Source organism: Somniosus microcephalus, chromosome 24 (genome assembly GCF_052327205.1).
Source record: "Somniosus microcephalus isolate GS21.2 chromosome 24, FLI_Smic_1.0, whole genome shotgun sequence".
NCBI classification, from domain to species: Eukaryota; Metazoa; Chordata; class Chondrichthyes; order Squaliformes; family Somniosidae; genus Somniosus; species Somniosus microcephalus.
Window position 1 is genome coordinate 843,123 of NC_141010.1, and position 16,046 is coordinate 859,168.

At 44.2% G+C, this 16,046-nt stretch overlaps 1 protein-coding gene across 1 annotated transcript in view; it reads right to left on the reverse strand.

The window, feature by feature from the left end:
• psmc3ip (PSMC3 interacting protein) overlaps window positions 1–16,046 on the reverse strand; it is a 63,431-nt gene that overhangs the window by 7,530 nt on the left and 39,855 nt on the right. The window contains exon 5 of the mRNA XM_085966040.1: window positions 6,827–6,972. Within this exon, the coding sequence (XP_085822166.1) occupies window positions 6,827–6,972 (146 nt within the window). The remainder of the gene's footprint in view (window positions 1–6,826; window positions 6,973–16,046) is intronic.

Consider the following 16,046-nt stretch of genomic DNA (forward strand, 5'->3'; position numbering starts at 1 on the left):
TAGTTGCAACATGACTGTATGGGACAGACTCGATGGGCCAAACAGTCTTTTACTGTCCGTCATTTTTGTATGTTTGTATTCCCCAACCTCACTTTAATTCAGACTACTGTACGATTGAAGTATCTCACTGACTTCTCAGTGTCTCCATCCAGTGAGCAGCAGTCATGCAGATCAAGAAGTGTCTAAGTTTGGTCTTTCCTTTGAGGTAGTTAACCTAGCTGGGACAACTAGAGGGGGACTGTTTTTGTCTGTACTGCCCTTCCTAGGAAGGGAAAATTAGCAAGGTTCCCCTTCCCGATTGCTAGCCAGTGATCCCTCCTGCAAACCATGCATGTGAATGAATGTTAAGCACAGAATGAAGCTAGATTCTGGCATCCTTGTCTGAAATTTCCTGAAAACCTCCATCTAAACTATGGTGTAAATATGGTGCAATGCCAGTTTTAAAACTACACCCAAGTTACCTCGATCTCCGCCAAATCCCTCTGCTGCTCATCAACATAGTCCCACTCCTACGCAAAAGACCAAATGACGCGGGTTTGATGCATTTAAACCAGTTCTGAATGGGTGTAGGTTTACACATAGAATTTTAGGTGCAGACCCAGTCATACTCCTGGCAATTTCTGATTTCTCCTCAATGTATTTTCTGCAGTTTTACAGCATCAGAATGCGTTACATTAAAAAATGAAAAAGGCTTCCATGATTGCGTTTTCTAAAATACGCTGTACCTGATGTGCATAAAAAAAGGTTTGATAGCTTCAAATTTTAATTGTCAAACGTAAAAGAAGGAAAATAGAGCAAGTTTCGTGCTTTCTGCTGGGCCCAATTACTTATGCTGGTTTCACAACGGTTTTTACCGTCCAGTGTATGCTAATTAGATTCTCTGGAACTTTCGGTGCAATTTGCCGATGGCAAGATTAACAGAAGGTAAGTCTGAAACTAGGGTCATAAATCTGAACAAAGAAAACTACGTCGGTATGAGGGGCGAGTTGACTAAGGTAGATTGGGAAACTAGATTAAATTAATGATGGTGGATAAGCAATGATAAGCATTTAAAGAATTAATTCATAATTTGCAACGAACATACATTCACTTAAGAAATAAAAACCCCACATGAAAAGTAGTCCAACTGTGGCTAACAAGAGAAGTTAAAGATAGTATTAGATTAAAGAAAAAGAGTAGCAAGCCTGAGGATTGGGTGGATTTTAGAATTCAGCAAAGAATGACCAAGAAATTGATAAAGAAAGAGAAAAGAGAATATGAGAATAAATAGCAAGAGACATAAGCTTCTATAGGTATGTAAAAAGGAAGAGATTAGCAAAAGTAAACGTGGGTCCCTTAGAGGCAGAGACAGGAGAAATTATAATGGGGAATAAGGAAATGGCAGAGACATTAAACAAATACTTTGTATTTGTCTTCACGGTAGAAAACACAAAAGAATTCCAGAAATATTGGGGAACCAAAGATCTAGCGAGAATGAGGAACTTAAAGAAATTAGTATTAGTAAATAAATAGTAGTGGAGAAATTAATGGGACTAAAATTCAACAAATCCCCTGGACCTGATGGCCTACATTCCAGGGTTTTAAAAGAGCTAGCTAGAGATAGTGGATGCATTGGTTTTGATCTTCCAGAATTCCCTAGATTCTAGAACAGTCCCCATGGATTGGAAAGTAGGAAAAGTAACACCGTTATTAAAGAAAGGAGGGAGAGAGAAAACAAGGAACTATAGACCAGTTAGCCTGACATCAGTAGTAGAGAAAATGTTAGAAGCTATTATTAGGGACTACATTATGAGTAGGAGTCTACAACTACGGGTTACAGTCTTACTACATAATTATATAGGACCTTGGTGAGACCACACCTGGAGTACTGTGTACAGTTTTGGTCAACTTACCCAAAGGAAGGACATACTTGCCTTAGAGGGAGTGCAACGATGGTTCGCTAGACTGATTTCTGGGATGAGAGGATTGTCCTATGAGAGATTGAGTAGACTAGGCCTACATTCCCTAGAGTTTAGAAGAATGAGAGGTGATCTCATTGAAACATGTATAATTCTTAAAGGGCTTGACAGGGTAGATGCTGGGAGAATGTTTCCCCTGGCTGGGGAGTCTAAAACACAGGGTCAGTCTCAGAATAAGGGGTCGGCCATTTAGGACTGATGAGAAATTACTTCACTCAAAGGGTTGTGAATCTTTGTAATTCTCTACCCGAGGGTTGTGGATGCTCAGTCGTTGAGTATATATTTTAAGCTTAAATCTCCTTGGTTTATAGTTTCTAAGGTGCGATATTCACCATCTAGAATCGAGGCAGAGGGTATTTAAGAATAATATTAATAAATTTAATTAATTACATAGAATGGGAGATCAGGCGATGTGTTGCTGCTGCAATATGTGGGAGCTGGTGGACACCATTGACGCTCACGGTGATCACATTTGCAGTAAGTGTTGGCTGCTCGAGGAATTCCGGCTCCGTGTTGAAGAGCTGGAGTCTGAGCTTCAAACACTGAGACACATCAGGGAGGGGGAGAGTTACCTGGACTCTGTATCAGGAGGTAGTCACACCAATTAGATTAATTAATTCAGATGTAGTCCGTGGCCAGGGTCAGGATGGTGTGACTAGAAGTGAGGCAGGTACGGGGATCCAGGAGGTAGTGTTGGAGGAGCCGCAGCCCTTGCACTTGTCCAACAGGTTCGAGGCTCTTACTCCCTGTGAGGATGGGAACAGGGACTGCGGGGAGGATGAGCAACCTGGCCACAGCACCGTGGAGCGGGGGGCCATTCAAGTGGGGGGAGTTAAAAGAAATGTTGTAGTGGTAGGGGATAGTATCGTTAGGGGGATAGATAGAGTTCTCTGCAGCCGAGAGCGAGAGTCCCGAAGGCTGTGTTGCCTGCCCGGTGCCAGGGTTAAGGACATCTCCTCTGGACTGCAGAGAAACTTGGAGTGGGAGGGGGAGGATCCAGTTGTCGTGGTCCATGTTGGTACCAACGGCATAGATAGGACAAGGAAGGAGGTTCTGCTGAGGGAGTTTGAGCAGCTAGGGGCCAAATTAAAAAGCAGAACCACAAGGGTAATAATCTCTGGATTATTACCTGAGCCACGAGCGAATTTGGCTAGGACAAATAAAATTAGAGAGTTAAATGCGTGGCTCAAAGACTGGTGTGGGAGAAATGGGTTTTGCTTCCTGGGACACTGGCACCAGTACTGGGGCAGGAGGGAGCTGTTCCGTTGGGACGGGCTTCACTTGGCCAGTGCTGGGACTAGAGTCCTGGCGGATCATATAACTAGGGCTGTAGAGAGGGCTTTAAACTAACTAGTGGGGGGGAGGTTCCTAGAGAGCAAATAATACAAATGACAACAGAGAAGGTCATAGACTTAGGTAGCAGTGGGGAAATTAAACACCAGAGCATGTCAGGAAGGGGCAGAAGGTATGGAGTAAAAGGTAAAGTAATAAAAAGGGCAAAAGCAGGAATTAAGTGTCACAAAACATCTTTGAAAGTTCTCTATCTGAATGCACGTAGCATTCGTAACAAAATAGATGAGTTAATGGCACAAATAACTACATATGGGTATGATCTTGTGGCCATTACAGAAACATGGCTGCAGGGTGACAATGCCTGGGAATTAAACATATCAGGTTATTTAACGATCAGGAAGGACAGGCAGGAAGGAAGGGGAGGTGGGGTGGCTATGTTAATAAAGGAAGGAATCACTGTAATACAGAGAAATGATATTGGGTCAAAAGATCAGGACAATGAAACAGTTTGGGTGGAGGTAAGGAATAATAAGGGGAAAAAACACTAGTGGGCGTAGTCTATAGGCCTCCGAACTGTGGCAACTCTGTTGGACGGAGTATCAATCAGGAAATAGTTGAGGCTTTTAATAAGGGAACATCTATAATTATGGGGGATTTTAACGATCATATTAATTGGATAAATCAAATTGGGCAGGGCTGCCTTGAGGATGAGTTCATTGAGTGTATTAGGGATGGGTTTCTTGAGCAGTATGTAACTGAACCGACCAGGGGGCAGGCAACCTTAGATCTGGTCCTGTGTAACGAGACAGGATTAATTAAAAATGTCCTAGTAAAGGATCCCCTTGGAATGAGTGACCATAACATGGTTGAATTCCATATTCAATTAGAGGGCGAGAAGGTTGGATCTCAAACAAGCGTGCTAAGCTTGAATAAAGGAGCCTATGAAGGTATGAGAGCGGAATTGAGTAGAGTGGATTGGGAAAATAGATTAAAGGGTAAGACGATACATGATCAGTGGTGTACATTTAAGGAGTTATTTTACAACTTCCAAAAAATATATATTCCACTGAGAAGAAAAGGATGTAAAAGAAAAGACAGCCATCCATGGCTAAGTAAACAAATTAAGGATAGTATTCGACTAAAGACAAGGGCATATAAGGTAGCCAAATCTAATGGGAGGATAGAGGATTGGGAAAACTTTAAAAGACAGCAAAAAATAACAAAAAGATTGATTAAGGGAAGATAGATTATGAAAGTAAATTAGCAAAAAATATAAAAACAGATAGTAAGAGTTTTTATAGTTATATAAAAAGAAAAAGGGTGGCTAAAGTAAATGTTGGTCCCTTAGAGGATGAGACCGGGAAATTAATGGTGGGAAATATGGAGATGGCAAAAACACTGAATGAATATTTTACATCCGTCTTTACAGTAGAAGACACTAAGAATATCCCAACACTGGACAAACAGGGGGGAAAAAGGGGGGGGAGGAGCTAAACACGATCAAAATCACTAAGGAAGTGGTACTCGGTAAAATAATGGGACTCAAGGCGGATAAATCACCTGGACCTGATGGCTTACATCCTAGGGTCTTGAGGGAAGTGGCGATAGGGATTGTGGATGCATTGGTGATAATTTTCCAAAACTCCCTGGACTCGGCAATGGTCCCGGCAGACTGGAAAACTGCTAATGTAACACCCTTATTTAAAAAGGGCAGTAGACAGAAGGCTGGAAACTATAGACCGGTTAGCCTAACATCTGTGGTAGGTAAAATTTTGGAGTCCATTATTAAGGAGACAGTAACAGGACATTTGGATAATCATAATTTAATAGGACAAAGTCAGCATGGTTTTATGAAGGGGAAGTCATGTTTGACAAATTTGCTGGAGTTCTTTGAGGAAGTAACATATAGGGTGGATAAAGGGGAACCAGTGGACGTAGTGTATTTAGACTTCCAAAAGGCATTTGACAAGGTGCCACACAAAAGATTATTGCTTAAGATAAAAAATCACGGGATTGGGGGTAATATTCTGGCATGGATAGAGGATTGGCTATCTAACAGAAGGCAGAGAGTTGGGATAAATGGTTCATTCTCAGACTGGCAATCAGTAACTAGTGGTGTTCCGCAGGGGTCAGTGCTGGGTCCCCAACTCTTTACAATCTATATTAACGATTTGGAGGAGGGGACCGAGTGTAACATATCAAAGTTTGCAGATGATACTAAGATGGGGGGGAAAGTAGTGAGTGAGGAGGACATAAAAAACCTGCAAGGGGACATAGACAGGCTAAGTAAGTGGGCAGAGATTTGGCAGATGGAATACAATACTGGAAAGTGTGAGGTTATGCACTTTGGCAGGAAAAACCGTAGAGCAAGTTATTATCTTAATGGCAAGAAACTGGAAAGTACTGAAGTACAAAGGGATCTGGGGGTTCTGGTGCACGAAACTCAAAAGGTTAGTATGCAGGTGCAGCAAGTGATTAAGAAGGCCAATGAAATGTTGGCTTTCATTGCTAGGGGGATAGAATATAAAAATAGGGAGGTATTGCTTCAGTTGTACAAGGTACTGGTGAGACCCCACCTGGAATACTGCGTACAGTTTTGGTGTCCATACTTAAGAAAGGACATACTTGCTCTCGAGTCAGTACAAAGAAGGTTCACTCGGTTAATCCCAGGGATGAGGGGATGGACATATGAGGAGAGGTTGAGTAGATTGGGACTCTACTCATTGAAGTTCAGAAGAATGAGAGGCGATCTTATTGAAACATATAAGATTGTGAAGGGGTTGGATCGGGTGGATGCAGGGAAGATGTTCCCGATGATGGGTGAAACTAGAACTAGGGGGCATAGTCTTAGAATAAGGGGCTGCTCTTTCAAAACTGAGATGAGGAGGAACTACTTCACTCAGAGGGTGGTAGGTCCATGGAATATGCTGCCCCAAAAAGCTGTAGAAGCTACATCATTACATAAATTTAAAACAGAAATAGACAGTTTCCTAGAAGTAAAGGGAATTAAGGGTTACGGGGAGCGGGCAGGAATTTGGACATGAGTCTCGGTTCGGATCGGTCATGGCCCTGTGGGTAGCGGAGCGGGCCCAGGGGCCGTGTAGCCTGATCCTGCTCCTATTTCGTGTGTCTAATTCTGTTAGATTCAGGAGATAGTTCTGTGATAGTAGATTGGCAGTTAGGATCAGATCAGCCATGATCTTATTGAATGGCGGAGCAGGCTCGAGGGGCCGATTGGCCTACTCCTGCTCCTATTTCTTATATTCTTATGTTCTTATATTCAAGACAGAGATCGATAGATTTTTGGATACTAAGGGAATAAAGGGATATGGGGGAATATGGAGTTGAGGTACACCAGCCATGATCTTATTGAATGGCAGAGTAGGCTCGAAGGGGCGTATGGCCAATTCCTGCTCCTATTTCTTACGTGCTTATAAATTTCAGCATAACTTGCCGGTTATGCTGTTTGAGGAAATTCTGGGCCAAAATGTTTAGCAAGATACATAGGTGACTACGTGAATTGTTTCTTGGCCGCTGGAATTATCTGTAGAGATCCCGCTGAATAACGGCTTCACCTTCTCTTTATCTTCTGGGGCGACGTGGTTGGTTGCAGATTTGATTTTCTTCAGTCTCTCTTGGTGTGAAGAACATTCCTGGTTTAATGCTGCAATTTCCACCGACATTTCTTGAGTTGTCATCGAATTATTTAGCTCCTTAAGTTCTAATTCAGATACAAATGAGGTTAGTATCTGTTACGATTTCACAAGCACAGCACAGGTTAGGTGTAGATACAATCTCCTCTCCACCATCCCTGCTTCACAAAGCAAGTAACATGACACCAACCTCAACAGCAAGGGCCCCATGAACCAGTGCAATATTTCTGCCCAAATTGGTCGCCATGTTTCCCTACATTACAATAGTGACTACAATTCAAAAGTACTTTGCTGATTGTGAAGTGCTTTGGGACATTCTGAGGTGCTATACAAATGCAAATATTTCTTTCCAGCTATGGGTCATGCCCTCGCCGAGCTCATCCCACCCCCTTGATCCTATTCCCAACAAACTGCTGACCACCCAACTTACTTTCCTGGCCCCCATATTAGCTGATATTGTTAACAGTTCACTCTCCTCAGGTACTGTCCCCCTCCCCTTCAAATATGCAGTTATCAACCCCCAGCCTTTGACACGGTTGGCCACACCATCTTCCTCCAACACCTCTCCTCCGTCGCCCAGCTGGGTGGGACTGACCTTACCTGGTTCCATTCCTATCTATCCAGTCGCAGCCAGAGAATCACCTGCAATGACTTCTCTTGCCATTCCCGCACCTTTACCTCTGGAGTCCCTCAAGAATCTATCCTTGGCCCCTCCCATTTCTTATTTACATGGTAGCCCTCGGTGACAACATTTAAAGCACAACGTCATGTTCCACATGTATGCTGATGACACTCAGCTCTAAGTCACCACCACCTTTCTCAACCCCCCACTGTATCTGAATTGGCATGCTGCCTGTCCGAGATGAGCAGAAATTTTCTCCAATTAAATATTGGGAAGACCAAAGCCATTGTCTATGGTCCTTGCCACAAACTCCTTTCTCTAGCCACAAACTCCATCCCGCTCCCTTGCCACTGAACCAGACCATTCGCAACCTTGGCATCCTATTTGACCCCATATCCTCTCCATCACCAAAACCGTTTACTTCTACCTCTGTAATATCACCCTGCTCCGCCCCTACCTCAGCCCACCACCTGCTGAAACTTTTATCCAGGCTTTTGTTATCTCGTAACTCGACTATTCCAATGCTCTCCTAGCCGTCCTCCCATCCACCACCCTCCGTAAACTTCAGCTCATCCGCCAAGCACCACGGGAGAGGCCTAAGGAGATTTAAACAGCAGTGGCGGCAGAGCGCATAAAACAAACACCGAGGGAATTTGAGAAAATGACGTCACAGTAAATGCGGAGGTGGCAGGGGTAGTTACAGGTAAATATCAATTTAACTTAAACTAGGCCAAGTAATTAGCTAAAAAAAAAGCTAAGTTGATTAAATACATAAACTTTAATTAATTAATTTCTGGATTGCTACCTAAGCCATGCACAAACTGGCATATTGACAAGCAGATCAGAGAGTTAAATGCGTGGCTCAAGAAGTGGGAGTAGGCGGTTTCGATTCATGGGGCACCAATACTGGGGTAAGAGAGCGCTGTTTCAGTGGGACGGGCTCCACTTAAACTGGGCTGGGATCAGTGTCCTGGCGAATTGAATAACTAGGGCTTTAAACTAAAAAGTGGGGGGGGTCAGATGAGGGGAAATTTAGAAATTTAAAGAGAAAATTCAAGGTAACGGAGCAGTGTGGCGATTTCGGTAAAGGTAAGCAGAGTGTGGCAGGAAAAGAGTTTAATGGTAATAGTGCATCAGCGAATAAGGTGAAAGCATGGAATAATAATAAAAAGTTAAATTTAAAAGCTCTTTATCTGAATGCACGAAAGCAATCGTAACAAGATAGACAAATTAGTGGCACAAATAGTGATACAGGAAACTTTCTGGTATCCGGCACTGACGGGACCGAGCTGGTGCCGTACCATCAAAACTGCGGTAGAAACCAGCGCTAATGTTAAAACATAGGGAGCTTCTGAGCTCCGTGTGAATCAACAAACCCTGTTGCTTAGCAACAGCTTCAAAACAGTCGGCCGCAGCTTAAAAGCGTCTCTGTAGCTAAGCAACAGCTTCAGCTAGACCTTGCAGAGCCTGACTGGAAAAAAAAAGCAACAAGTAAAAAAACTTACAGGAAACGGCTCCTGAATTTTGCCGGTAGAGAGAGCTTTCCGGACATTTAACCTCCGGTTAAACGAAAGTTTCCTGTAAATGGTTTTGATCTAATAGCCATTACAGAGACATGGTTGCAAGGTGACCAAGGTTGGGAACTGAATATTCCACTGTATTTGACGTTTTCAAAGACAGGCAGATGGAAAAGGGGGGGGGGGGGGGGGAAGTCCTGATAATAAAGGATGACATAAGGATAGCGAGAAAGGGTCTTGGCTCAGAAGATCAGGAACTCGAATCAGTATGGGTGGAGATAAGAAATAACAATGGGCAGAAAACACTGGTGAGAGTAGTTTATAGGCCCCCTAACAATAGCTATACCGTTGGACAGAGTATTAATCAGGAAATAATAGGAGCTTGTAACAAAGGTAATGCAATAATCGTGGGGGACTTTAATCTTCATATAGACTGGACAAATCAAATTGCCACAGTTTCCTGGAACAATACTTCATGGAACCAACCAGGAAACAAGCTACTTTAGATCTTGTATTGTGTAATGAGTCAGGATTAATTAGTCACTCATAGTAAAGGATTCTCTGGGGAAGAGTGATCATAATATGATGAGTTTCACATTGAGTTTGAAAGTGACATACTTAAGTCCAAAACTAGAGTCTTAAACTTAAATAAAGCCAATTATATAGGTATGAGGGGGCAAGTTGGCTAAGCTAGATTGGGAAAATAATTAAACGGTATGACGGTAGATAAACAGGGATAAACATTTAAAGAAATATTCTGAAATTCTAAAACAATTATACATTCTATTGAGAAATAAAAACTCCACGGGAAAAGTGATCTATCTTTTTTTTATTCGTTCATGGGATGTGGGCGTCGCTGGCAAAGCCAGCATTTATTGCCCATCCCTAATTGCCCTTGAGAAGATGGTGGCGAGCCGCCTCCTTGAACCTCTGCAGTTTGTGTGATGAAGGTGCTCCCACAGTGCTGTTAGGTAGAGAGTTCCAGGATGTTGACCCAGCGACAATGAAGGATCAGCAATATATTTCCAAGTCAGGATGGCGTGTGACTTGGAGGGGAACTTGAAGGTAATGGTGTTCCCATGCGCCTGCTGCCCTTGCCCTTCTAGGTGGTAGAGGTTGCGGGTTTGGGAGGTGCTGTTGAAGAAGCTTTGGTGAGTTGCTGCAGTGCATCTTGTAGATGGTACATACTGCAGTGGCTAACTAAAGAAGTTAAGAATAGTATTCAATTAAAAGAGGCGGCTTATAATGTTTAATTCAATTAAAAGAGGCTCTTGCTATCCATGAGCTTATCGTGGATGACTGCATCGATATCATGGCCCTGACGGAAACTTGGTTGAGGGGTGATGTCACCTTACCCTTAAAATGAAGCTTCTCCACTTGGCTATATCTTCCACCATTTGCCCCGCTCAGACCGCCCGGTGGCAGCGTGGCTCTCATCACCAAATCACACCTTGGTCTGTCCCCCTATTCCTCCAGCAGTTTCTCCTCCTTTGAGCAGCTCACCTTATTCCACCCCTCTCACCCCTCATTTAAAATTCTTGTTCTCTACCGCACACCCAAATACCATAACATTTTTATTACTGAGATATCTTCACTGTTCTCCTCCCTCAGCCTCTGCACCGAACGACTTCTCATTTTCGGTGATTTCAACCTCCATCTCAATTCATCATGCTCTCTCTCCTGAGTTCACTAGCCTCCTATACTCCCTTAATCTCTCCCTCCATGTAAACTCCCCAACCCATATTCACGGCCAAACCTTCGACCTTGCCATCTCTCGTGGCCTCGCTACTCCCATTGTGTCAATTGTAGATAAGGCCATCTCTGACCATTTCCTGGTATTGCTCTCCACCCACATCCTCCTTCCACCCACCCCACACCCTACTTCCTTCTGTGTCCACCTCTGGAAAAAACTCTCTTCCAACTGCACTTATGAAATCCCAACTGTCCAGCCTCTGGCCCTCCATTCACCATGATATTTCTGCAGCTACCAATCTGCTCAACCACATCCTCGATGCCCTAGTCCCTACTAAAACAATTACCCTCTCTCACTCTGGCCGTTCCCCCCGATACGGCTCTCATCTTCGCTCCCTTAAGTTCAAGGGATACAGACTCGAACGGAACTCGAATGGCGGACAACTGGTTTAGCATTTCACCACCAGATCTGGCTGGACCACATAAAGCTGCTCTCGTCTGCCAAATTGCTCACTATTCCAGAATGCAAAGATAAACCCCGGCTCCTATTCGCTACTGCTAACCGTCTTCTTAAATCCCTCTCCCATCTCCTCCACCCTCACCTCCGATAACAAGTGTGAGGAGCTCATGGACTTCTTTGTCTCCAAGATTGAGACCATCCGTTCAGCTGCCTCTGCCATTTCCCTTCCTTCCCCTAACCCACTGGGCTAAACTTCCTCTAAGGTTCCCCCTGCCCTAGCCCTGAACTCACATCTTTCTCCAGTTTCTCTGCAATCTCCCCTCATGGCCTCTCTGCGCTCATCTTGTCTATGAGACCCACCTCCTGGTCCCTCGATCCTATTCCCACCAAACTGCTGACCACCCAACTTCCTTTTCTAGCTCCCATGTTAGTTGATATTAACGGTTCTCTCCCCTCAGGTACTGTAACCCCTCTCCCTCAAATCTGCCGTCATCACCCCTCTCCTCAAAAAAACAAACCTTGATCCCTCTGTCCTTGCAAACTACCGCCCCATCTCCAACCTCCCTTTCCTCTCCAAAGTCCTTGAAAGTGTTGTTGTCTCCCAAATCCGTGCCCATCTTTCCCGCAATTCCATGTTTGAATCTCTCCAATCAGATTTCCGCCCTTGCCACAGTACCAAAACGGCTCTCATCAAAGTCACAAATTACATCCTTTGTGACTGTGACAAAGGTAAACTATAACTCCTCGTCCTTCTTGACTTGTCTGCAGCCTTTGACAGCCTTTCTCCAACGCCTCTCCACCGTCATCCAGCTGGGTGGGACTGCATTCGCCTGGTTCCATTGTTATCTATCTAATTGTAACCAGAGAATCGCCTGCAACGGCTTCTCTTCCCACACCCGCATCATTACCTCTGATGTCCCCCAAGGATCCATCCTTGGCCCCCTCCTATTTCTCATCTACATGTTGCCCCTTGGCGACATCATCCGAAAACACAGCGTCAGTTTCTACATGGACGCTGACGACACCCAGCTCTACCTCACTACCAATTCTCTCGACCCCTCCACGGTGTCTAAATTGTCAGACTGCTTGTCCAACTTGTCAGACTGCTTGTCCAACATACAGTTCTGGATGAGCAAAAATGTTCTCTAATTAAATATTGGGAATACCAAAGCCATTGTTTTCGGTCCCTGCCAAACTCCATTCCCTAGCCACTGACTCCATCCCTCACCCCAACATCTGTCTGAGGCTGAACCACACTGTTCACAACCTTGGTGTCATATTTGACCCTGAAATGAGCTTCTGACCACATATCCGCAGCATAACTAAGACCGCTTACTTCCACCTCCGTAACATCGCCCGTCTCCGCCCCTGCCTCAGCTAATCCACTGCTGAAACCGTCATCCATGCCTTTGTTACCTCTCGACTTGACTATTCCAACACACTCCTGGCTGACCTCCCACATTCCACCCTATGTAAACTTGAGGTCATCCAAAACTCGGCTGCCTGTGTCCTAACTTGCACCAAGTCCCATCACCCCTGTGCTCACTGACCTACACTGGCTCCCGGTTAAGCAGCGCCTCAATTTCAAAATTCTCATCCTTGTTTTCAAATCCCTCCATGGCCTCGCCCCTTCCGATCTCTGTAATCTCCTTCAGCCCCATAACATCCCCCCCCCCTCCCTGAGATATCTGCGCTCCTCTAATTCTGCCCTCTTGAGCACCCCTGATTATAACCTTTGGTGGCCGTGCCTTCTGTTGCCTAGGTCCTAAGCCCTGGAATTCCCTGCCTAAACCTCTCCGCCTCTCTACCTCTCTTTCCTCCTTTAAGACGCTCCTTAAAATCTACCTCTTTGACCTTGCTTTTGGTCACCTGTCCTAATTTATCCTTATGTGGATCGGTGTCAAATCTTTTGTCTTAAAATACTTCTGTGCAGCGCCTTGGGATGTTGTACTACGTTAAAGGCGCTATATAAATACAAGTTGTTGTTGTGAGGAGGGGACCGAGTGTAACATATCAAAGTTTGCAGATGATACTAAGATGGGAGGGAAAGTAGTGAGTGAGGAGGACATAAAAAACCTGCAAGGGGACATAGACAGGCTAAGTAAGTGGGCAGAGATTTGGCAGATGGAATACAATACTGGAAAGTGTGAGGTTATGCACTTTGGCAGGAAAAATCGTAGAGCAAGTTATTATCTTAATGGCAAGAAACTGGAAAGTACTGAAGTACAAAGGGATCTGGGGGTCCTGGTGCACGAAACTCAAAAGGTTAGTATGCAGGTGCAGCAAGTGATTAAGGCGGCCAATGGAATGTTGGCTTTCATTGCTAGGGGGATAGAATATAAAAATAGGGAGGTATTGCTTCAGTTGTACAAGGTATTGGTGAGACCGCACCTGGAATACTGCATACAGTTTTGGTGTCCATACTTAAGAAAAGACATACTTGCTCTCGAGTCAGTACAAAGAAGGTTCACTCGGTTAATCCCGGGGATGAGGGGATGGACATATGAGGAGAGGTTGAGTAGATTGGGACTCTACTCATTGGAGTTCAGAAGAATGAGAGGCGATCTTATTGAAACATATAAGATTGTGAAGGGGTTGGATCGGGTGGATGCGGGGAAGTAGTAAAGGGAATTAAGGGTTACGGGGAGCGGGCAGGAATTTGGACATGAGTCTAGGTTCGGATCGGTCATGGCCCTGTGGGTAGCGGAGTGGGCCCAGGGGCCGTGTAGCCTGATCCTGCTCCTATTTCGTGTGTCTAATTCTGTTAGATTCAGGAGATGGTTCTGTGATAGTGGATTGGCGGTTAGGATCAGATCAGCCATGATCTTATTGAATGGCGGAGCAGGCTCGAGGGGCCGATTGGCGGAGCAGGCTCGAGGGGCCGATTGGCCTACTCCTGCTCCTATTTCTTATGTTCTTATGTGAAGACTAGTAGTAAGCCTGAGGATTCGGAGAGCTTTAGAAACCAGCAAAGGATGACCGAAAAATTAATAAAACGGCAGCAAATAAATGAGAATAAACTAGCAAGAAATATAAAAAGATTGTAAGAACATCTACAAGAATGTGAAAAGGAAGAGCGTAGCATAAGTAAGCATTGGTCCCTTCGAGGCTGAGACGGGTGAAATTATATTGGGGAATAAGGAAATGGCAGAGACTTTAAACAAATATTCTGTATCTGTCTACACAGTAGAAGACACAAAAAGCATATCAAAAATAGTGGGGAATCAAGGGGCTAATGAGAGTGAAGAACTTAAAGTTAACTAAGATCAGTAGAGAAAAAGTACTTGAGAAACTAATGGGACTAAAAGCTGACAAATCTCCATGACCTGACTGCCGACATCCTAGGGTTCTAAAAGAGGTGGCTGCAGAGATAGTGGATGCATTGGTTGTGATCTTCCAAAATTCCCTAGATTCTAGAATGGTCCCAGCAGATCGGAAGGTAGTAAATGTAACCCCGCTATTCAAGAAAGGAGGGGGAAAGAGAGAAAACAGGAAACTACAGGCCAGTTAGCCGGACATCAGTCGTCAGGAAAATAGTGGAATTCATTATTAAGGAAGCTGTAACAGGGCACTTAGAAAATTATAATATTAGGCAGAGTCAACATGGTTTTATGAAAGGGAAATTGTGTTCAACAAATTTATTAGAATTGTTCGAGGATGTAACTAGCAGTGTAGATAAAGTGGAACCAGTGGATGTAGTATACAGGAAACTTTGGTTTATCCGGAGGTTAACTGTCCGGAATGCTCGAGCCACCGGCAAAATTCAGGAGTCGGTTCAGTAAGTTTTTTTTTCTTTTCGTTGCTTTTTTTTCCACTAGTCAGGCTCTGCAAGGTCTAGCTAAAGCTGTTGCTTAGCTACAGAGACGCTTGCAAGCTACGACCGACTGTTTAGAAGCAACAGGGTTTGTTGCTAGATACGGAGCTCAAAAGCTTCCATATGTTTTAACATTAGCGCTGGTTTGTCCAGCAGTTTTGATGGGACGGCAACAGCTCGGTCCCGTCGGTGCCGGGTATCACAAAGTTTCCTGTATTTGGATTTTGAAAAGGCTTTTGATAAGGTGCCACATAAAAGTTTGTTATGCAAGATAAGGGCTTGTGGGGTTGGTGGTATATATTAGCATAGATAGAGGATTGGTTAACGGACAGAAAACAGAGAGTGGGGATAAACGGGTCATTTTCAGGTTGGCAGGCTGTAACTACTGGGGTGCCGCAAGGATCAGTGCTTGGGCCTCAACTATTTACAATCTATATTAATGACTTAGATGAAGGGACCGAGTGTAATGTATCCAAGTTTTCTGGATACAAAGCTAGGTAGGAAAGTAAGCTGTGAGGAGGACACAAAGAGCCTGCAAAGGGATATAGACAGGTTAAGTGATTGGGCAAGAACATGGCTGATGGAATATAATGTGGAAAGGTGTGAAGTTATCCACTTTGGTAGGAATAATAGAAAAACAAAATTTTTTCAATGATGAGAAACTATTAAATGTTGGTGTTCCAAGAGATTTAGGTGTCCTCGTACAGAAATCACAGAGTTAGCCTGCAGGTTCAGCAAGCAATTAGGAGGGCAAATGGCATGTTGGCCTCTATTGCAAGAGTAAGGAAGTCTTGCTACAATTGTACAGGGCTTTGGGGAGACCACACCTGGTGTACTGTGCGCAGTTTTGGTCTCCTTATCTGAAGATTGATGTATTTGCCTTGGAGGCAGTGCAACAAAGGTTTACTAGATTGATTCCTGGGATGAGAGGGTTGTCCTATGAGGAGAGATTGAGAAGATTGGGCCGATACTCTCTGGAGTTTAGAAAAATGAGAGGTGATCTCATTGAAACATAGAAGATGCATTGCTGGTCATCT